General features: G+C 37.8%; 2 protein-coding genes and 1 long non-coding RNA gene across 3 annotated transcripts; 2 read left to right on the top strand and 1 right to left on the bottom strand.

The window, feature by feature from the left end:
- Window positions 1-1,656: 1,656 nt before the first annotated feature.
- Window positions 1,657-2,569, bottom strand: LOC105842199 (uncharacterized). The gene is made up of 2 exons (XM_038011119.2): window positions 2,091-2,569; window positions 1,657-2,016 (listed from the first exon to the last, which is right to left on the bottom strand). The coding sequence occupies exons 1-2, from the start codon at window positions 2,405-2,407 to the stop codon at window positions 1,788-1,790; spliced, it is 546 nt and encodes a 181-aa protein (XP_037867047.1). The 5' UTR covers window positions 2,408-2,569; the 3' UTR covers window positions 1,657-1,787.
- A 211-nt stretch (window positions 2,570-2,780) lies between these two features.
- On the top strand, window positions 2,781-19,549 carry LOC101742168 (ras GTPase-activating-like protein IQGAP1). Its single transcript, XM_012693848.4, has 14 exons — window positions 2,781-3,016; window positions 3,118-3,377; window positions 8,183-8,260; window positions 9,658-9,802; window positions 9,877-10,956; window positions 11,039-11,874; window positions 12,038-12,900; window positions 15,198-15,423; window positions 15,867-16,031; window positions 16,511-16,690; window positions 16,932-17,072; window positions 17,649-17,802; window positions 17,931-18,324; window positions 18,554-19,549. Exons 1-14 carry the CDS (start codon window positions 2,968-2,970, stop codon window positions 18,912-18,914), a joined length of 4,932 nt encoding a protein of 1,643 aa, XP_012549302.2. The 5' UTR covers window positions 2,781-2,967; the 3' UTR covers window positions 18,915-19,549.
- Window positions 19,550-23,296: 3,747 nt separating this feature from the next.
- Window positions 23,297-23,835, top strand: LOC134198930 (uncharacterized). The gene is made up of 2 exons (XR_009973219.1): window positions 23,297-23,498; window positions 23,587-23,835. It is a non-coding gene; the product is annotated as an uncharacterized LOC134198930 (long non-coding RNA).
- The last annotated feature ends 11 nt before the right edge of the window (window positions 23,836-23,846 follow it).

Genomic DNA, 23,846 nt, shown 5'->3' with positions numbered 1-23,846 from the left:
CTGACAGTTACAAAATAAACTGACCCTTGTAAATATTCCAATAAAAAGTGAGTGATACGATATATACTGAGCTAAATGATCTAGACGAAGAAATGAATTGATTGAAAGATCAATCAATTGAATTGGATCACTGAGCTAGTGAGCCAAATGAGTCATATGTCTTTAGAGCGAAATGATATGTATCTATCTTTTTAGCTCAGTGATACATTTTGCGCATCACTACTAGTAGTTATTTGCAGTGTGTAGGGCAAATTAATGCAAATCTACTGTAATTACAGTGCACCTGGCATCACTGGTCTAAAGGGTGGTTCATAGATTATACACTTATAATATATTTGAGTTAAGGAATGCGTTTCTTAAGCGAGTGTTAAAAATCTCATTTTCACTAATTTTATAGTTTTTCTTCAACTGCCTAAAAAAATCAAGCCGGCTATCAGGCTCAGCCTGGGAGAACTTTCTTTAGCAAGAGTAGGTAGTGCTTCGCTAAATCTACCACTGTCTAGAATCTACCGAATCTAGAAATGAATCATGGGTCTACACTCTACAGGTTAGGTTGCATGATGAACTCTTTGTCGCATTCGACGACAAGAAATCGGTGGAATGCCCAAAAACACCGAAAGTAGATCGGAAGTAGTCGACAAGATAACTTTTGTACAATGGCGGCTAGCTTTGCCCATTGTCTGGATCAGATATGTAATTAGAGGCGGCTAAGTTAAGAGGTCATAGTGTTATTGTGTTGCGCTATTTTTTCAAATAAATATCTTTCACATAGACGTCAGAATTGCCTTTTCAATAACTTTTCTTATTAAGGTTCTAATGTAAGGCATTCGCTCGCGCCAGACGAATGTATAATTATTGTTGAGCCTCTAAAACCCTGGAACTAAATTGAGTTTAAGAATTTTAGTAATTATTCGCTTAATCTATAGATAATACAATTACTATTTAGGTCCAGTGATCGCATTATTTTTATTAATTCGATTCATCAATTCATTCGATTTATGCTTTATCACAGCATTTCACAGATAGTTGTAAGCTCGTTTTATGTATTAGATTTTCTCTTTACATTTTATCTAAATTCGTGAACACTAACCGGTTTTCTACTTGTTTAGTTTTAGTCCATTTAGGAAGGCAACGAAAATATAGGTGACAGTTTTTTTTTGATTTCTCAGAATAGATTTACTTCAGCGTTGTCTGGCATGTAAAAAGATGCCGTCATGCAAGATCTAAGTTAGTTAATGGAAAGAAAATGAAGTAGATTATAAGAAAATAGTAGATAAAAATTTTAAATAAATAACGGTGTATAACGTTTAAATTGCAATACCAAAAAAAGTTTCTTGAAATCCGATGGAAATAGGATGATATGAGATAACTTGACTGATTAACAAATTTCATGAACATTAAGCCACATTTTAGTTGACAGAAGCATGTAGGTACAACTAGCAATGTTTAGATTAGAAACTCAATATAAATTAATGTAGTTTCTGTTATTAGCGTGTTTCTACCGCTGTATTGCTCTATTTCATTTATGACTTAAATAGTTAACCGTTACCCTCAATAATTTGAATAATAAAAAAATGTTGGGAATTTACTGTGAGTTCAAATTCAAATGCAACATGCATTAGCAGGATTTGTGACGATTCGACGAGAGTTAAACAGTTTTTCTATGTTTCATATTTTTTATACATATTTTTAACATTGTAATTCTAAACATTGGACTAAAAATAAATCAAATACGGTTTGCTTTTGTTTTTTTAGTTTGACTTTTAATTTCTACTTGATGCTGAAATTTAATTTTCGTGGTCTTTTTCCTGGGCCATTGTCCCAGCAGATAATAATTGTAATAGTTCCGACTCTTGCGATTTTTTTAATGTATCCATGACTGTATGACAAGGTATTTGGTCTGTTTGGAATTCTTTCATAGTTAATCCCAAAATATCGTGAGCTCGTCGAACTTGTCCAATAGTTAACCAACCTCTATTACTAGGATCAAAACTCTTAATAACAGCCTCTAAATGTCTGGAAATAAATATTTACTTTTATTTCAAGAAGACATTAAACAATCATTGTCAAATATCTTACGAAAATGTTACTTGTCTTCATATAAAACAGGCGCTGATCCATATCCAGCACGGTATAACATGCAGTCATCCAATAGTTTCTCTAAATAGCTTAAAGGCGTTTCTGATTTTTGGTTCATTAATTTTGTTAGTAAAAATCGCATTAGTGCTGGGATTTGATGTTCCATTAAATAATTCTCAGTTCTAGAAACGGTTGATAATATTTTTAATTTACGTGGTTGTATTTCTATTTGTTCAGAAGATTCATCGTCACGAAGACATTTACAAACTGGAACAGGTTCGGGAATATCGAAATTAAACTCAACTATTGCTTCCTGTTCGTCAATCATTTTAACCAAAATGATGCAGTAGGAATATTTATACTTGTTGGTATTGACACCACATCAAATAATTCAAAATAATTTGCAAAAAAGTGTTAGAGGTCAGGAAAACAATTAATATAATAATCACACAACGACACACATTCACGTTTTTTGACAAATTTTAATGACAGTCGGTAATATTCAAAAGAGAAAAAAATATTATTATACATACCAATAAAATAAACTAAATATTTCTTAGCCAGTGCTAGTTGTGTTTGAGATATGTACATTGTTAGGCCACTGAAGCTCATACCCACACATCACCATAGCAAAGAAAATACAACACCTAGGGACTAGTATATTAAAAAAATTAGGCTGTATGGTGTGATACCTGCGCTTTTCTTGATGGAAAATAAAACTACTTTACCGGCTTTTATTTTCAAAGTTTGTTTTGAAAGCAATGTAAAACTGAATTAATTGTATGGAAAGTCGCTGGCTATTTTAGCAAATCGAACCCAAACCTAAAACGACGTGACGCTATTTACAGTCTAAATGACAAAACAATACTTTTGTGTGCTTGCATCATTATGTTTGCCGCAAATGTTGACGAAATTCGAATTGGAAAAATTGATGATGGTGAGCGTGCAATCATTATGCCGTTCTAAATAGTGGTGAATCAAAGTGAGTACAACTTTGTGATAATTCTATTAAACTATCCAAAGCAAAATTTTGTTCAGGTTCAAGTGATGCAGATGTTCGCAAAACTGGACAGGAGATGGACCTCATAAGACAAAGGACTATTGCTTATGAATATCTTTGTCGTCTTGAAGAAGCGAAGACGTGGTTAGAAGCTTGCCTGAAAGAGAAACTCCCTCCCGCCACTGAATTTGAGGAAAGCTTGCGTAATGGAGTGTATTTGGCCAAGTTGGGAAATTTTATTAGTCCTGAGTCACTTCCTTTAAATAAAATATTTGACATTGATCTTAAGAGATACAAGGTAAGTTAATTTATAATTAGCAAGCTGTACTTCCCCCGTTATCTTAGAAAACACAACATTCAATTGTTGGAGTATTTTGCTTGTGCATGTGCATTGTACAACAACTGCCAATAAATTCTTATCATCATCTCTCATCTCAACCAAAATTAATTTTTATCGTCCATCTGTAGACAATGTGCAACTGAACATCCCTAATCTTTAAAAGTACTTAATATACACAAACCGACTTGTCAACATAATATATTTTGTTGTGTGTGTTTGTGTGTATTTTGTTAAAAACAACTTGATTTATTCAACTACTACAATCATTATCTCAATAAAATTAAGATATGTTGGAAAAAGTGTCTCATTTAGTGTTATCAGGAATTCCCAAAAAAAATCCAAAAAAAATTTATATGCTACAAAGTATGTTTTGTATAACAAAAAAGAACTTAAATCGGAAAATAATGGAATTAGAAACATGACTTCTTTTAGACTTCATTATTTCATACTGAAACCATTTATGACCATTTAATATTTCTGATGAAATAATAATTTTAACAATAAACTAGTAAAACTAAAATGTGACATTTAAATTCCCAAATAAATAAGTAGTTAATATATAAGAAATAATTGGGAACAAATTGCACACAGTCATTTTTCCTAAAAATGCCTGGCCTGGCCCCAAATTAGATGACAAATAAATTAATTGCGGGGAGAAAGGTTTAAGCTACAATGCGACATTTATCTTTCTAATTAAAAGTGCATCTTATTTGGTGTTAGCATCAAACAGTTCCATGTTATTAATTGAACTTCAATTAAGTTCACTCCATTGAAATAGCTGAAGAAGTTTTTTTTTGTTATGATAATATTTTCTAAATTTTAAACTTCAAATGGCTCTCCTGTAATATTGCAAAATGTCACTTAAACTAAATAGACTTTCACCCCTCGATATGTAAAGATACTGAGCCTTGGCATATAGTAGATAAACCTGTTTGTCACACTCCTCCTCCTTGCGTCGGTTTCCTCATTACTGAGGGTCGTGGTCATGGCCTTGAAACAGATTGTTTTTTATAGTGCACCGCCATCTGTTCCTATCTGCAGCTGAGTGCAGAGCATTGTGCACTGTGGTATCCAGGGCTGCACGAATCTGGTCCGTCCAACGGGTCGGATTCCTGCCTCTTGGTCGCTTGCCCTCGACCTTTCCAGTGACCATCAATTTCTCTAAGTTGTCACTGTCTTTCCTTGCGATGTGGCCAAAGTATTCAAGAATCCTTCGCATGCAAATGGTGGAGAGTCTAGTCCGGATCTTCAACTGAGCTAGGATGGATAAATTGGTGCGGCGTGCGGTCCAGGGAATACCCAACATCCTCCTCCAGCACCACATTTCGAAGGCATCGATCCGATTGCGGTCAGCTTTCTTTATAGTCCATGTCTCTGCTCCGTATATGAATATTGAAAACACTAGTGTGCGGACTAGGTTGCTCTTGGTGTTCATAGAGATATTTTTGTCCTTTCATATTTTGTCCAGCTGAGACATGGCACCTTTTGCCATCCCAATCCATCTGCGAATTTCCGGTTCACAAGAGCCATTGTTGCTGATGTTGGAGCCCAGGTAAACAAAGTTGTCCGTTACTTCTAAATTAAGTGTACCGCTGAGCTCCAGTCTGCCTGTGCGATCAACGATCATGACCTTTGTTTTAGATCTGTTTATTGCGAGTCCGAGGTCTTTGCTAATGCGCTCCATCCTGTCCAAGAACTTGCCCATCTCGATTTCGCTGGCTGCCAGGAGAGTGGTGTCGTCAGCGTAGCGTAAGTTAGAGATTTTACAGCCTCCGACGGTAATACCACCATCCCATCCATCGCATGTTTTCCTGACGATGTATTCGCCGTAAATATTGAACAGGATGGGTGACAGGATGCAGCCCTGCCGCACGCCCTTGTGAAATTTGAACGAGTCAGATGCAGTCCTATCGATTCTCACTACTCCCTGGCTGTTGTAGTATAATGACTGAAGGAGTGCAGTAAGGTGGCGAGGGACCCCCAACTCTGTGAGGACATCCCACAAGCAGTTCCAGTCAACTAATGTTTGCCTGAATTAGGAATTGTACCTACAACTTTTGTCCCAGCAGTTAGAGTGTTACAGGATCATTGCATCAAAATTAAGATCATATTATAGAACTAGCAATCCGCCTTTGCTTCGCTTCGGAAACATTAAATTTTATTATTGATAGCTGAGTCCTGTGATGCTATCCCACAGTACAACAATAAACGCGGGTGACGCCGCGGGGCGAAGCTAGTCTAAAAAAAGTAGCCTAAGTTACTCCTTATATCATCAGCTACCTATCAGTGAAAGTCTGGTCAAAATCAGTCCAGCCGTTCCAGAGATTAGCCGAAACAGACAGACAAAAATTGTAAAAAATGTTATTTTGGTGTACATACCATATATACATTCATATGCATGTAGTAATAAGCGGTTATTATAGCTAGAATATTACTATATAAGCTTGAATATTACAAACATACACTTCAATTTTATTTATATGTATAGATTTCGCTTCTTTATAATATTTTATGTTGTTTAAAAGGGCAAATGAGTTCACAGCAAAGTACAGCAGTTGCAAAGTGTGCATTAAGTGAAAATGGGAGCTTCATGAATTCTGACACCTTTTTGATACGTAGCTGATGTTTCAATAGTATTGTAAAATGGACACCCCTGAAACAAATAGGGGTACTAAATACCCATTTTGGCTTATAATATGTCCAATCATGAGTTGCCCAACCAAACTGAGCAATCAATGTAATTCTTAAGGTTTATCATCACATATTAATTATTGTCTCATAAATCACCAGTGCATTGACACTATTTCTCTTTGTTTTCGGTAGTCAGAAGTTGTTTGATAACACTGCTAATGAATATAAGCATCATGATGACTTAAATGGCAATAGTACGAGCAGGTGGACCATATACATATCTCTATATTTAGCATTAAACCTGCTAACAAAAAACGGCAGATGGTCGTGACGGCTTTATTCTCTCTTTACCTTATTTTCCGCGAACCATCACTACCGCCCCCCGCCGGACGGTTTAATGACGGCCTACCGAGTCATTTAGCAAAAATATTACACACTAGCGGCCCGCTACGGCTCCCCTCGGGTCTTTACCGAAAATTTCAACGATATTTGACGTTGTTTTAGTTTTTAAAATAAAAGAACACTTATTGCGGCATAACTATAATAGTTAGACATATGCTGTCGCGACACTTTTTGTAAATAATGTGTTCTACAAAGTCGTAGTACATTGTTTTATTCTATCATCAATAGTTTTCGCAGGGCACGCGGTTTAAAGAATATGTTAGGTAATTTTTTTAAAAAATATTATAGCCTATGTCACTCGGGAATAGTGTAGCTTCTAAACACTGAAAGAATTTTTCAAATCGGTTCAGTAGTTTCGGAGCCTATTCAATACAAACAAACAAACAAATTTTTCCTCTTTATAATATTAGTATAGAAGTATAGATTAGTATAGATATTCCACAACCACCACACGTAATATATTGACGTAATTCGGCATTAAAAATTATAACACGAGCAACCTCTCGTTAACTTCACCTGTGGGTGATGATTCAGTGATACATAAGCTAGAACTTTAGAAACATTCATTGTTGTAACCAGAAACGCTCATTTCTATTATGATTCGTATTGTTGTGACCAGTATTAATTATTTCATTAAAAATACAAATTACGTTTCTAAAACTGCGGATGTTTCAAATCTTGACAGATGAGGTGTGTCTTTAATGTGTAATAATTAACGATAGGCAGCGGCTTGACTGTGCTCCTGGACATCAATTGGAGAGGCCTATGTTCAGCAGTGGAAAGTGGATAGGCTGAGATGATGGTGTTGATCGACGACGGTAACCACTCGCCGTCAAGTGTGCCGTATGCTCGCCTGCCTACAATGGCAGTACATATATATATATATACTTCGACTTTCTCGAAAGTCGAATAAAAGAATATGTCTTACCTTGTTTGTTTTTTAAATCAACCTCTTTTTAAATAATAACACAGCTTCATGACTGCCGTGGGAACGAGCTCAAAGTTGAAGTCGTCGTGGCCTAAAGGATAAGACGTCCGGTGCATTCGTATCGAGCGATGCACCGGTGTTCGAATCCCGCTGGCGGGTACCAATTTCTCTAATAAAATACGTACTCAGCAAATGTTCACGATTGACTTCCACGGTGAAGGAATAACATCGTGCAATAAAAATCAAACCCGCAAAATTATAATTTGCGTAATTACTGGTGGTAGGACCTCTTGTGAGTCCGCACGGGTAGGTACCACCGCCCCGCCTATTTCTGCCGTGAAGCAGTAATGCGTTTCGGTTTGAAGGGTGGGGCAGCCGTTGTGACTATACTGAGACCTTAGAACTATATCTCAAGGTGTGTGGCGCATTTACGTTGTAGGTGTCTATGGGCTCCAGTAACCACTTAACACCAGGTGGGCTGTGAGCTCGTCCACACATCTAAGCAATAGTCTCAATTGAATTGAATTTTTGATCATTTACTCTAGACTCTAGACCAAGGATGAGCAACATGCGGCCCGCCAAGCATTTGTAACATTGAATTTATTTATCGACTTTCTCCCATCCATTCGGTGTTCTGTTCTTGTTTGTTTTTATTAAAAAAATAAAGTTTCGTAAATTATTAGTAAGAGTTAATCTATCTACGGCCCGCCAAAAAAAACTAAAAATTTTATTTGGCTTATTGATTAAAAAGGTTGCCCACCCCTGCTCTAGACCGTGATTTCTGATATCGTATATTTTTCAGGTCTTAGGTCTTCAATTTAAACACACTGATAATATTAATCAATTTCTTCAAATACTGAAGAAAACAGAGCTACCCGTAGTAAGTATTAGTTTCAATCGAATTTACCAGTAAAGCTATTTATGTTAACTTATTAGTTAACATGCTTAAAACCATCGGGATTTTTTTTCTTCACAAAATGTGTTTCGGTAGGCTAAGACATCACAACGTGAATGCCACCACGATATTAACGTCCCAATTGAATTTTGTAAGTGGTTTCACACTAATAAAACCAGAAGGGTGTGCATTAAAGGTGTCGCTAGAGGATCGTCAACTAGTCTCTGCTGGCGTGACTTCACTCCCATTTCTATTGTGTAGACAGCTGTTTCTCAACTTGACTTTCAATTACCATCTTTTTTTTCCTACCTATTCTAGTAACCTCGAGGGGTTATTCTAAATTCGCCGAATTACTAGGTGAGCTCACAGGGTTCAAACCTGATGATGTTGCTAACACGAACCCTAGCAAGAGCCGTGCTTCGCAGAATCTACCACCGGATCGGAAACGCGACTCACTGAGAAGATCCGGCGAGAAACTCAGTGGGCTCAATTACCATCATCGATAGGCGATCGTTGCCGAGCACGGTCAACGCTGCGGTCAACTATATAGCTGCTAGTTTCCAACAATTCCAACCAGCGCGAAAACAGTTGCTCTGTGGCAGCCTGCGAGTGCGTGTGAATTTCTACATCCGCGCTGATAAAATAAAATGAGCAAACAAAAAAAAAACGCCCTATTTAATACACGATCTCAACTACGTTTCTTTGGGATTGGCCTTAAAAATTTTATTATGGTACAGCGCAGAAGAAAATGACATGGGAGATTTTGATTCGGAAGTGAAGTTTTTTCAAATCTACGACATGTCAGAGATATACATTTTGTGCTGTTTCGGCTCGCAACATTCGCGAAGCAAGTGTGTAACATTTAAAGCACGAAGTTTGTCGCTAACTGTGTAGTCACCACATCCCGATACCCCAACTAAGTCACTTTGCAGTATTTTTGCCTACTTATTCTAGTAACCTCGAGAGGCTATACTACTAGATTTAGCGAGTGAAGTCTTCTGCACAAGAGCTTGTCGGCGAGCGTCTGAGACATCTTCAATTATTTGCCACAAAAAGAATAGCGATATCTACTCGTGTGCCTTAACTACTCTTATATAACTATGCCTTATCGCCTGTACTGAACCATAATCTAAAACATCATTTTTTTAAGTGTTGTAAATTTACCTTCTCTCGATGATGTCTATGTTTTTTAAACAAAAAATATTATGTAAAATTATAACCGTTACGAAACACATTGAACAGATCAATCAGCGGATAAGTGTGCCACAGGTCCCACCGTAGTAGACTATGACAGATGTAGTATACTAAATACCTTTAAACGTACTGGTGGGCACACCTGAAAGCCCGGTACACAACTATGCTAATGGTTTCTCTTTCTTCAGACGTTTCAACCAGAAACGACCGACATTTATGATAAAAAGAACATGCCTCGTGTAATTTATTGCATACATGCTTTAAGTTCGCATCTCTTTAAACTTGGAAAAGCTCCACTTATTCATGACGTGTTTGGCAAAATTGCCTTCACAGGTACAGTGCCCTGTTTCTGTTACTCATTTCCTAAAGTAACGTTATGAGTACCTAATAATTTTTGTTTATTGTAGACGATGAATTAGACGTCGTGTCAAAGGATTTACAAAAATGTGAACAACCAATGCCAATGTTCCAAAAGATAGGTGGAATTTTATCAATCAATAATAAAGGGGATGGTTCTGTTATGCTTAAAGCTCTTATTGAATTAAACAGATTACTTGATACAGAAAAGTCTATAACGGCTGCGATTCTGAACCCACAGCTAAAGTTGAAGCATGTTCAAAATCGGCTAATAGATGAATACAAAAAAGCTTTACATATTGCCAAGCAAGATAAAATTCAGGCTGCTCATAATCGTTCTCTTAATGATAGCTATTTACCAGACGAATATGATGAACTTTTAACTACGGTAGAAATACAAGGGCACATCACAGCAGTTAATTATAAATATTTATGGAAAAATCTTTGTTCTGCCTCTAAACATAACGATGTCAAGAGCTTACACAAAATCTTTACTGAAGAATGGGTCCATATAAAGGGTTACGACCATCATAATTTAGATTTTTACTGTGATGTAGTTCAAGAGACTATTGAATGTAACAAAGACATTGATGTCGAAAGTGTTCCGAATTGGCATAAAATATTTCAAAACATAATCAATGAAGGAAATCGCAAATCTCTTGAGCACACAGATCATAAAAGCGCTATTGCAAATGTAAATAAAGTGTTGGAAGAGGGTTCTCCGACCGATTTGTATAAAGCATTAATCAATCCTCATTTAGAATTAAACATCAAGGTTGACGAATTTGCTGCTCCTTTGTTGTATGAAGAGATGAGATTGGAGAGATGCGAGTTAGAAAAAAATCTTAATGAAAACGAAATTGCTGCTTCAGTCTCTTATTTATCGGCCGTAGCGACTGTGTCACACGCTGTAGACAGAGGTGATGAATTAGCAGTTTGGAATGCTCTGAATTCGAAACAAATTCAGCTTGAAGGATTGCGAGCTCATTGCAGACGCAGATACCTATCCGCGTTAGCAACCGCTTTACAAATAAAGATAAAAGAACAGTGTGCATGTCCGCTTCTGACTTTTGAAGATATCCATGACACAATTCAAATGGTGAACATGAAAGATGACGAAAACGAAGAGCGTAAGTATGCAATAATTTTTATTACCTAGTCAAATTTATCAAAATGTTTTTCAAAATTCAGGATAACGATGATTTTTTTCAGTGATTCTTGTAATAGACGGTATAAATAAGGCGGTATTGGAGGATGATGTGGAGTCACTGATGATATTATTAAACAGTTCAAGTTTGAAATTGCCTTCCCGTTTGCATAAAGAAGAAAAACATCTATATTTACGCATGCTGAAAAAATTGTTACTAGGAAAAGAATCCCAAAATCTTTGGATCGATGATGTTTTGGATGTAATCAACCAAGTTAATGTAGAGTCATACAAAGTAAAAGAGTTGACTGAGGCTATAGTCCAACTGAATGTAGCTGTGTTGAAAAATAACGTTGATAGTTTTTTTAATACGATCAGAAATCCAGTTTTGGCAATTTCTGATAATGTAGAAGCATCATGTAAGGATGTATATTTTCAAATGTTTTCAAAAGCATTGAAAAAGAAAGGTCAATTTATTTGTCCTTGGATAGTTTGCCACACGGATGTTGGGAACACTGTCTACATAGACGTCGAATCATATACGTATAGCTGGACAACTCCTAAAGACTTCGTACCGTATGCACGATATTTGACTACGAAAGATATCTCTGGAATAGTAGAGAAAACTAATAAACACCACGTAAATAAATACAAACAAACGTTAATAGAAAGATCTGTCGTAAAACTCCAAGCATATTGCAAAGGATATCTGCTTAGGAAACGAATGACTGACAGACTGAAGTTGTTTATGGCAAATGAAGAATACGTTATTAAAATTCAAGCTTGGTGGAGAATGCTGTTGGTTTACAAGCGATACGGGACATTAATAAAAATGAAAACAATTGAAGCAAAATTGAAACGGGAACGCAAACAAAATCCAATGGCATGGTACAAAAGTCAGGTAATCAATCACTAATGTTAAGTTTAATATTGTTATTGAAATCGTAAATAATATATTTCAGAGCGACTTAAGATTTCAAAAGAATTATCGTTATTTGGCAATAAATGTTTTACCACAATACTAACGCGAATAATAACTACATTTTTATGTATTTTAACTTCAGGAACACAAAATAGTGAAAATTCAAGCAATGTGGAGAGGTCGTCGCGCTCGTCAATGTTTCACTGCTTTATTTCACTCGCGGAATCCACCGCTCAGAATCGTTAAAAAGTTCATTCCATTACTAGATTTCTCGACTGAAGACTACGACAGGGAAATTGAATTACAATCACTGAAATCGGAAGTCGTGCAGTCTATCCGAAAGAATCAGGAGCTATCCAAGCAAATCGATGACATGGATTTAAAAATAGGTCTGCTGGTACAAAACCGTATAGCTTTACAGGACGTTGCGGCATTTGGTCTAAAGTTAAATAATCTAGTCAAACATCATTCGATGACTAAACTTGTCTTTCAAAATCGCCCTGATGGCAAAGGCTCTTTCATGACAGTTACAACAGCCGTTAAAGGCTTAAAATCCCTCACTAAAGAATCCAAAAGACTTTTAGACGGATACCAACATCTGTTCTATGAACTGCAAACAAACCCCACTTACTTGTCCAAATTACTGTTTTGTATACCGCAAAATAAAACTAATTTCTTCTTACAAAACGTCGTACTTAGCCTTTACAACTTTGGGGCTTACACAAGAGATGAGTATCTGCTTCTGAAGCTATTTAGATTTACATTGGAGGAAGAAATAAGTTGTAAGGTTGTTAAACCTTTTGATATTATCTCGTCGACTCCGCTGGTACTAAAAATGGCGGTAAGCCTTTCGAGACAGCTTTCTGGACTGAACAGCCTGCAAACAATTATAGGACCCCTGGTCGAAAAAATGTTAAGGGACAAAGATTTAAATATTGAAACGGGTCCAGTAGAAATCTATAAAGCTTGGAGAAATGAAAACGAGATGAAAACTGGGAAAATATCGTAAGTTCGAACAAAATTTACTTTTAATGTTTCTATTAAAGGTCAAAAACTCTGTCGATTTTTTGTCAACGTTTTAATCAATTTGTTGCATGTTTACATAGGTAAATTTTGATTGATTTTTTATTACCAAAAATAACCTAACGTTGTCTTTTGCCCATACTAAAAGCACCTAAGAAAATAAAATTTAAAAATTAGCGTCCATAAATTGTTTTGTAGAAGGTGAGTTATGTTATTGTATTGTTACAAGCTAGGGTTCTGGATCTAGTAATGCACAAAAAAGAAAAGTTAATTAATAGATTTGTCCGAATTTATAGAAATCGATACCTCGTCTAATACTGGCTGGTAACTACGCACTATTCTCATTTTTCGCACCAATGCATCGCTGTTGACTGACTCGGTCGTGCTGTAGTTATTGAACCCTTGGATATTGCGCCGAGAGTCGTGAGTTTAATTCTCACATCGCCAAAATACTTGTGTAATGAACACATTTGTTTACCCTTTTGTCTGGGTACTCATTATTTATTTAGTAAATATTTAAACGTATATAAGTATCTGATATCAGTCTCTAATATCACATAACACAGGGAATCCTGATTTGGGGACGGATGACTGGGTGATTTGTTCTCAGTTAATTATATTTATTTATTTATTTTAGGTTCATTTTTTTTATTGCTTAGATGGGTAGACGAGCTCACAGCCCACCTGGTCTTAAGTGGTTACTGGAGCCCATAGACATCTACAACGTAATGCGCCACCCACCTTGAGATCGATGCCTCCAATGAACACTACTCTAACTCCAAATTCGTAGGTTTACAGCAGGAGAGTTTAAACGAAAAAAGTTGGTAAAATCTTTATTATTGCAGATATATTTATGGTTTTTTCTTGTGTAACTAGCTGATTTACTCTTGCTTCGAACCCCATCAATAATGAATTTGTAATACTTTTAAAATAGTGAAGCGATTTGCGTGAAAAACGAAAATTTCAAAATTTTGAGTTAGAGTAGTGTTCATTGGAGGCATCGAGATATAAGTTCTAAGGTCTCAGTATAGTTACAACGGCTGCCCCACCTTTCAAACCGAAAGGCATTACTGCTTCACGGCAGAAGTAGGTGGGGTGGTGGTACCCGTGCGGACTCACAAGAGGTCCTACCACCAATAACGAGTATCGCTTAGAGCTCTATAGTTGAACTTCGGCATTGCCCGCTATTGTTTGGATTTATGTGAAACGAAGTTCTCCTGAGCCTTCCCGTATATTTTACACGTTCTTTCTTCGATTGAGAATGAACCTGGTAACCTGAAACAACGATTTTAACAAAACTTGCATTGATTGATTCAAGTATGTACAACAATCGGTCCATGATGACACTTTGCGGAGGTGCTATTATTACAGTAAGTGGTCGTCGTGGACTAAAGAATAAGTCGTCCGGTGCATTGGTATCAAGCGATGCAACTGTGCCGGTGTCCGAAACCCGGAAGCGGATCCCAATTTTTCGAATGAATTACGTATATTCACGATAAACTTCCACAGCGAAGGAATAACATCGTTTAATAAAAATGAAACCCGCAAAATTTACGATATGCGTAATTAGTGGTAGGAAAGACGTTTTGTGAGTCTGCACGGGTAGGTACCACCACTCTGCCTATTTCTGCAGTAATATGCCTTTCAGTTTGAAGCGTGGGGAAGGTGTTGTACTGTAAAACTGAGACGTCGTCGTTGTCTAACGGATAAGACGTCCGGTGCATTCGTGTTGAAGCGATGCACCGGTGTTCGAATCCCGCAGGCGGGTACCAATTTTTCTAATGAAATACGTACTCAACAAATGTTCACGATTGACTTCCACGGTGAAGGAATAACATCGTGTTATAAAAATGAAACCCGCAAAATTATAATTTGCGTAATTACTGGTGGTAGGACCTCTTGTGAGTCCGCACGGGTAGGTACCACCGCCCCGCCTATTTCTGCCATGAAGCAGTAATGCGTTTCGGTTTGAAGGGTGGGGCAGCCGTTGTGACTATACTGAGACCTTAGAACTATATCTCAAGGTGTGTGGCGCATTTACGTTGCAGATGTCTATGGGCTCCAGTAACCACTTCATCAGGTGGGCTGTGAGCTCGTCCACACATCTAAGCAATAAAAATAAAAAAACCTTAAAAAGTGAGTGGCGACATTTACGTTGTTGTTATCTATGGGCTATGGTAACCACCCAACACCATGTAGGCCATGGGCTCGTCCACCCATCAAAGCAATAAAACAAAGAAACAAAGTTACATTTCATAAACCGTGTACACTTATTTCAGAAATCTTCCATACTCTGTTACACAAGAAGAAGCACTGACATACCCAGAAGTCAAAGCTAGATTACAAACGGCCCTTGGTCAATTAAAAACGATTGTGACAATATTTCTGGATAAAATAACAAGATCGACGGAGCTTTTACCTTTTTGCATAACGTATATGGCTAGAGTGTTGCACAGAGCTCTAACTACGAAATTTCCGTATACACCAGAAAAAGATATCTTAAAAGTAAGTTATGAATTACAATTTTTTACTTTGTTTTAAAAAATATTGTTGTTGTGCACTTCTTCTGCGTCGTTTCCTCATTACTGAGTTTCGTGACCACCTTGGTCTGGTTTCTGCACCAGCTTCCTCCAACGTTCAATTATTAGTTCTTCCAAGTGTCAGGATTTTGTCGGGCCACGTGTCCGAAGTACGTTGAGGAGACGCTGCATACAGATTGTGGATAGACGGGTCTTGACGTTTAGCTCCGAAATAATTTACACATTTGTTCGGCGCTCCGTCCAAGGTATGCCCAACATTTTGGGCCAATATTTCAAATGCGTCAATTCTCGATCGAGTACGGGCCTTGAGGGTCCACGTCTCAGAAGCGTACAAGAATATGGAGAAGATAAGTTGTGCACAAAAACTAATCAAAAGTTAATTCTGTTATATCGAATTGAACATTCCAGGTTATCGGTAATTTGATTTACTACCAGTTCTTGAACGCCGCAATAGTAGCTCCCGATGCATTTCATATTGTAAACTTACCGAATGGCTGTGAACTGACCACAGATCAGAGAAAAAACCTCGCCTCTGTTGCGAAAATTTTGCATTTTTCTGCCGCAAAAAAAGGCGTGAGTAATTGACTTAATTATACATTAAAATTTCTACTATACGTTTTATATCCTACAGGAATAAGTTTTTTTTATTGCTCTTGTAGGCAGACGAGCATACGGCCCACCTGATGGTGAGTGGTTACCGTCGCCTATGGACTTCAGCAATGCCAGAGGCCGAGCCGCAAATTTAATCAATATAATAATATAATGCACATTACGTTATTATAGTGATGTTCAATGTTCTCTAGTTGGTTATTAATTCAGTATTAGTAAAAGGAGTATTTATTTAAACCAAATAAATTTTCCATCAGTTTTGACCATCTAATAGACAAAGGCTTTATTCATGAATTAAATTGTCAATGGCAATTAAAAAGAACACCTACGTGTACTTTGAGAAACGGACTATTCTAAATGTAAAAAAAAGGATAATGTCATGTAGTATGTACCATTTTTTTTTACATAACCTTAACCTTTAATGTTGCTTTTTCTCTTTAAAGTTTGGTGAAGAGTCAAGTCACCTGCGTTGCTTAAATCCATTTATCGTCGAATGCCACGAGAAAATGAAGGAGCTATTTAGGCGTTGTTGTCGCGGTCCAACGCTTGAAGAGTACTTTGCTGTTGACGAATATACCGAAGCCACGCTACTTCATCATCCGCATATATGTATAACTGTTCAGGTAACTTTATCTCACCCTACTATTGAGTACCATTATTTTTATATGAGCTATTAGTTTGAGTAGCTCACGATCCCGCTGACATCTAAATGTAAATATATCCATTGAGACTTGAGGGAAGACCTCTTTAGTTTTAAAAAATAGCGGTGGAAACTACAGACCTACCAAGCCACGCCTCCCATTATTCTAGAGTAAAATTACAAGGACCAGATTTCCTTACATGCCATAAAATAAAAAATTACAGGAAATCGTAGACACTCACTCGCTACTGATTGAATACCAAGATATAATAGCACCGGATCCAAGCGATCGTTTAAACGAACTATTGGACGACTTGGGAGAAGTGCCGACCATCGCGCAACTAGCCGCTAGGGACGTGGACGGAGTAAGCAATATTGTATCCTATTTTATCATAAATACTCTTCGTTTTCACGAGTAGATATAATGAAAAGTAATGTAACGGATTAAACGCGTTAATATTTAATGTCATTTAACAACTAGTGTCCACTTTTCGTAGTTTCGAAAAATGTTGAATGGTTTGAATGATTATGCTTTTAAATTGGCATACGAATAATTTTGAATATTATATTGCGCTTGATGTTAACGAATATGAATGAGATTCACGAAATTCGGTAAAGTATCGGAAACTCTGAACATACTGAAAATGATGAATCCGAACACCCTAGCCAGCTTTCTTCTATTGTTTAATCCATTTAGAAGAACCCACAAGGGTTGTGCTGTTGCCATCAAAACAAGGAGGCAAAGAGGTCCATGCGGGGCTATAATATTTTAATTATCATAATTTTTACAAAACGCGTATCGTATATATGAAGAAATCAATATCTATACTCGCAGTTTTGAGTGTTCATTACATTTATGATAGGTTTTAATTTTTTGTTCTAAATTACATGTCACCGTTTAATCAACACTAATAAAATAAACGTATTTTTGTATTTTGCAGTCCATGGGAGAGACTATTGAAGAGAATGCTAGACTTGAAGTGTGTTTGGCTCTCGTGAATAAATTTCAAACACCTGCTGATGATATGGCAGATCTGAATAAACTATTTATCAAAACCAAAGAGTTATGTGTCGCCATACTTCCATATTTGAATGGTAATTTCAATATTAAATATAAAATATAAAATAAAGTTATTTACAGACATTGTGTTCAATTCTTGTAATTTTTTAAACAGTAATGTTACTAAAGCAAAAATAACTAATTCTAATGAATTATTTTATAGGTGAACACTTGCTAGAGGCACTGGTTATCGGTACTACGAAAGAACAGCAGGAGCAATATGCTCAAAAAATACAAAAGCGCATCTACTCCGGACAATCGAAGCAAGACGAAGCCATGACATTGCGAGAGCATATTTCCAAGCTACGTAGGAACTTACAAATGCTTGAAGATGAAGGATACGTCACGAGAGAAGATGGCTATCAAGCGATAGTCACATCCATAGCACTTGATCTCTGTAATAAAAGTAAATATAGGCAGGCCCAAAAACGAGCACTAGCAACACTAACACGTGCTAAACAAAGCCTACTTGAAAAAACTAAATATTATGAAGAAAAATGTAAATCTTATGATGAATACATTAAATCATGTCTTGCTAATCTTCATGCTGGTAAAAGGTAATAATTTAAACTGCTTTTTAAGTATATTAAAAATAAATGAAAAATTATCTAGAAAATATTTCTTTAATCTGCTCGTCCACCTTGTTAGGTATAAAGGAGAGTATCCTTGTAGTTATACACTTTACCTTAAATAAATTCTTTTTAGCTACATTGACACAAATCACTGTGAATTTAAGAGTACTGGTAGTATACAAGCCTTATATTTATATAGTAATGTTCTTTACAGGAGTGTGCACGCGTGCTTACGGAGATCCGGAAAGGATATGCAAAAACTAAAATCGAAATTAACAGTCAAATATTCGGGTGCGAAATTGTTGGAAAGGGGTGTACTATTAGAAATTGACGGACTTTCGCCATCACAGTTCAAAAATGTTCAATTTGAAATAACGCCAACTGATCTTAATGGAGTGTTCACAGTGAAGGGGAAATTCATGGGTATTGAAATGGAATCAATTGACATCGACATACAAGATTTATTGCAAAAACAATATGAAGGCTGTGCAGTTATGGATATGTTCGGTAAAGCTAAAATCAATGTGAACTTATTGATATTCTTGTTAAATAGTAAGTTTTATGGTAAATCCTGAACATTGTGATAGTTATAATTGATAAGCACGCATTTATGCCATAAAGTTCTAAATTTTACACCGAGGCAATCACAAATTCCTAATCCTTTTATGAAGTATTATTTTACCAAATATTGATAATATAAATTACAGTACCTGTTTTTATAATTTTTTTCGTTTGTTTTATGCGACTTAATTTAATATACATATACGTACATATAAGTTAATTATAATCCTACAACTAACGCAAATTTTAACATTAATGAAGTTGTGCGGTACAAGCATTAAAAAAACATTCACAGTGTAATATCGCGCGCGCTATCTGTATGCTGCAACCAAAACTCAGCTTAGGTATTTTTATGGAACTCTTCTCGAAGCATCCTTAAAGCTGCCCTTCACTGATTATAACAGTCATAAAATAACATTTTACAAATTAACTTTTATTGATAAACCTTTTTTTAGGCTATTGTTTTTTATAGTGTTATACCATGTTTTTAGTTATTAGAATTTTCAAATAATCTAAGAAACTCAATGAATTATTTAAATAGTACATTATTCTTTCTCCTGCTTCGAGAACGGAGCCACTTCACATTTTTTATACAAGTACATTACTTTAAAATTTGAATGTTAAATAATAAAATCTTTATTTTCAACAAGCCACTTTCATTCTTCTTATTTAATAAAAGGTGCCCACATGAACAGCATACAAGCTTTTTACTTAATAAACTCATAAGAACAAAATTGTTGACAAAATTTTCGCCGTACGAGAGCCTACCCCCGAACATACGTATATTTTTTGGATATTCTTAACAATTAAAGTTCTGCAAAGCAGTAGAAAAGCAGTGGCTAAGTTTTGCAAAACTTCAAAATTCAAACCTGCCGACGTTGCTAACACGAACCCTAGCCAGAGCCGTGCTTCGCAGAATCTACCACCGGATCGGATACGCGACCCACTGAGAAGATCCGACGAGAAACTCAGTGGACTGTCTCTGAGGGTTAATTTACTCGTCGAGCCCTTCGTCGCAAGCGACGGTTTCGACGAGAACGGTGACCGGTGCTTGAGGTACCAAAAGCACCGTTAGTGGATCGGGAGGATCCGAAATGACGAATTTGGGGCGACGTCGACTGCTTTCCATTCTTTCCGCAGGATCGGGAATGTAGTTACCGGCGGCCACGAGAGGGTTCTCGTGTCGTGCCGCTTTATCGAAGTGGCGCATCGACGCCAACTGCAGATACTTACTGATGGACTCTAAATCCAGGTCGTCATGGAGGTCGACGTTCCTGACGAACCACGGGGCTCCGACGGCTATCCTGCAAAAACGGGATTGAATTACTTGGAATGATTTTAAGTGGGTGCGGGCCGCGTGAGCGAACACTACACTTGCATAGGTCATGACGGGGCGTATGCAAGTTTTGTAGAGTGTCACCTTATTTCTAAGGGATATTTTACTTCGCCTGCATATCATCGGGTAGAGACGTCCTAGTATGAAGGCGGCACGGTCGCGTACCGTCTTTATGTGGGGGCGGAATGTCATCCTTCTGTGGAGGGTGACGCCCAAGTATTTGACCTTCGGGGCTCATGGTATGGGTTGGTCGTACATCGTGATTAGGCGAATGGCGGAGGCGGAGTTGTTGACGCGCCTAGCCGGGAGAGGGATGCTCAATGTGGTGTTCGGAGAGCGACCCCTTTTGAAGAGCACCGCTGTGCTTTTCGTGGGGTTGATGTGATGCGCCACTTCCGGAACCACTGTCCCATGGTGGTAGCTGCGGTCTGAAGTTGCCGACGTAACAACGACTTCTTCCTACACGAGTAGTAGATAGCCGTGTCATCGGCGAAGAGCGCCAGATGGGTCTCCGGAGACCGGGGTATATCGTTGATATACAAACTGAACAGTAACGGGGAGAGAGCGGAGCCTTGCGGGACTCCGGCTGTAACGTGACGGGGGCGAGAGCGCGTTCCCTCGACTCGATATCGGAACGAACGGTTCGACAAGTAGTCTTGTATGATGAGCACGAGTCTGTCTGGCACTCCCATGTTATACAGTTTGTATATCAAATCGTTGTGCCAGACTTTGTCGAACGCCTTCGCTATATCGAAGAAGAGGGCTCCTGTCGGGATGGGTTTCCGCATATTCAGCCCTAATAAGATGTGCTCCGTGAGGCGGTGCACTTGATGGACGCACGAGTGTTTGGCGCGGAACCCAAACTGCTCGTCGATCAATACTTTATTGGACGCGACGAAGTCCCAGAGGCGTTTACGAAGGAGCCGTTCGTATAGCTTGACTATCGCCGAGAGGAGACTGATGGGGCGGTAATTCGTGGTTTCGTTCTTCGGTTTGCCCGGCTTGTGTATGCCGATAACGTCAGCTTCTTTCCACGCCGCGAGAAAGATGCAATTCGTCATAGCAGCATATAAGATGGTGGCCAATATTGTTATCAGTTAGGCTGGTAACATTTTTAGCGCGCGATTCCGGATGCCGTCGGAGCCGGGAGCTTTCCGTGGTTGCAGGTTAGCGATCGCCTCCTTAACCTCGGAAGTGGTAATGGGGGGTAACGCGTCCGAGGGCGGCAGGGAAGCTCTGCGCTCGGCCTCCCTGTCGACTAAATCGCTGTTTTTTTTATTTTTTTATTGCCCTTGTATGGAGACGAGCATACGGCCCACCTAATGGTGAGTGGTTACCGTCGCCCATGGACTTCAGTAATGCCAGGGGCAGAGCCAAGCCGCTGCCTACCGCAGCTACTGCTGTGTTCGGGGTCCGCGTATTGAGTGCTGGTGGTGCACTGCTCTTGCAGTGCATCGGCTCAAAATTTTCATTTCAAAGAAATAACACTAGGCTTAAAGGCCCGTTACTAGGCCGTATAATCTTTAAAAAAATCACAAATTGTTACACTATCTTAAATGTGTACTGTGTGTAATCCTCACTGAAGGTAAACCTACCTACCTACCTACTTACTCACTGAACCTACTTCATAAAAGATAGCTTGATCTCTGCGACAGCTGTCAGTAAAATCACGCATTAAGAAACATATTTAAATGAAGTCCTAAATTTCATAAAGTACCGGAAAACGGGGTGATTAGGGACAAATTCCAACTTGATGAACAATTTTAAGGTTGATGTTTAAAATGCTATATCAGGATCAAAATGATTGAGTCTTGGGGGTATCTTTGTTATCCAATTTAAAGCTATGCAATATTAGCATTCCAGTTTAAGCAAAAAAATCAGAAATAGGTGTTATCCCTATTTACCCAGAAATTATTGGGGACGAAATTAGTGTTAATAGAGAAATTTGCTAGGGCTGGCACTCCTTTATTTTAATTTATTTATTTATTTAGTTGATCCACGACAGATTTTTCCTGTAAGTTGTGAGACAATTAGAAAAACATCTATTTCATCACTTAAAATCAGTTCAGTGCAATCGGACAACTCTGAATGAACATTGACGGAGACCGCGCTATTGTGGACATTATTGTAGTTCCAAAGGATTCTGTTTAAGGGAGAGTAAGCACCTAAATTCGAAGGAGCGGGCTTTCTTATAAGCGGTTTATATTTCTTCGTTGATAGTAAGTTCTTAGGGGCTGATATTTTTATCTGGGTTAAGAGATTAGGTGAGTCCGTTATTCCATGGATTAATCAGGTGGATAACCTCTCACTAGTTTTATATTATAATTGTTTTATATCTGTGTTCAATAAACACAATTTTGTTATTTATAATTTGTTTCTTTTATTGGTGTAAGTCTCCCAGAGCGGTAAGTGGTGTCGCCCCGAGATCCTCCTCAACGAGTCTCCAGTTCACCGGTTGTCTATCGGTGGTGACGTGTCTAGAAGTGGTGCGGCTCGGCCCCGTATCTCTCGACCCATAGACCACCTTTTGGGGTGACGCGACTGGGCCTCATGTAACATCGGCATACCCAACCAGGGGCACCCTCAGACACAGACACGTTATAAACAGAAAAATTATTATTGAAAGAACCGACATTGCTCTCACTCGATTGAATTTTCTCCGAAAATAAAAAAATATACAAACTGGGACAAAGTAGTTTCTATACGAGACATGGCTAAACGCCAATCATACGGTGTCCAAAGCTTGGACCGATAATACTGCACAATCAACCACTAAAGTACCCGAAGGCAAAGATCAAAGATTAATCATCCCTCATACTGGGACGTCATCTGGTTTTGTGCCTAATTGTCTATTGGCATTCAAATCAAGTAATCAACTAAAACTACTGAATACCAAGAGGAAATGAATTTTGATAAAATAAAGGAGTGCTTTTTAAACTTATTAGATTATTATAAAGGAGCCGCATTACATTATTATGGCAAACGCCCCATACCATTCAGTCTAAAAGCACAAACCACCAACTTCGGCGAACAAAATTAGAAGTCATTGCACGGCTTCAAGAAAAGCGAATAGAGGCCAATTAAACTATGCTGAAGAATGAATTATTAAGACTCGTTGGTCTGCACAAACCTACTACTCCAACGGATGTCTTCGATTATATAGTCTACGAAAAGGGTCATACCGTCATAAGACTACCCCCGTACCACTGCCAGTATAATCTGATCGAGCTTATCTGGCCCAGCATGGAGCATTAAATCAAAGGTTTGTTTGCTTGAATTCCAGTTAGATAGGTACTTTAAGTATTAACTACTGTATAATTAATCTTAGTAAAAATATGTTTTCTTTTAAGGTTACGCTGACACAACACAATATCACCATTCACGGCAAATAAAATGTTGCAGTCATTAAAAAGTGCGGTCGAATATGTATCTACAGAAGATTTGAAGAAGTGGAAGAAGGTGGTAACGAAACGCAGAAAAGTAATGAAAGAAGATTGGGAGCGGATCGTCCGATTTGATAATATTTGCGATCAAGAGCTTATAATAAATTTACAAGATTGTTTTAGCGATGCAGAAACTGATTCAGAAATATATTTGTGGTGTGTTCCAT

The sequence above is a fragment of the Bombyx mori genome, chromosome 5, assembly GCF_030269925.1.
Source record: "Bombyx mori chromosome 5, ASM3026992v2".
Classification (NCBI taxonomy): domain Eukaryota; kingdom Metazoa; phylum Arthropoda; class Insecta; order Lepidoptera; family Bombycidae; genus Bombyx; species Bombyx mori.
Note: the sequence above shows the minus strand (reverse complement) of the source record. Positions and strands in the feature narration are given on the sequence as shown.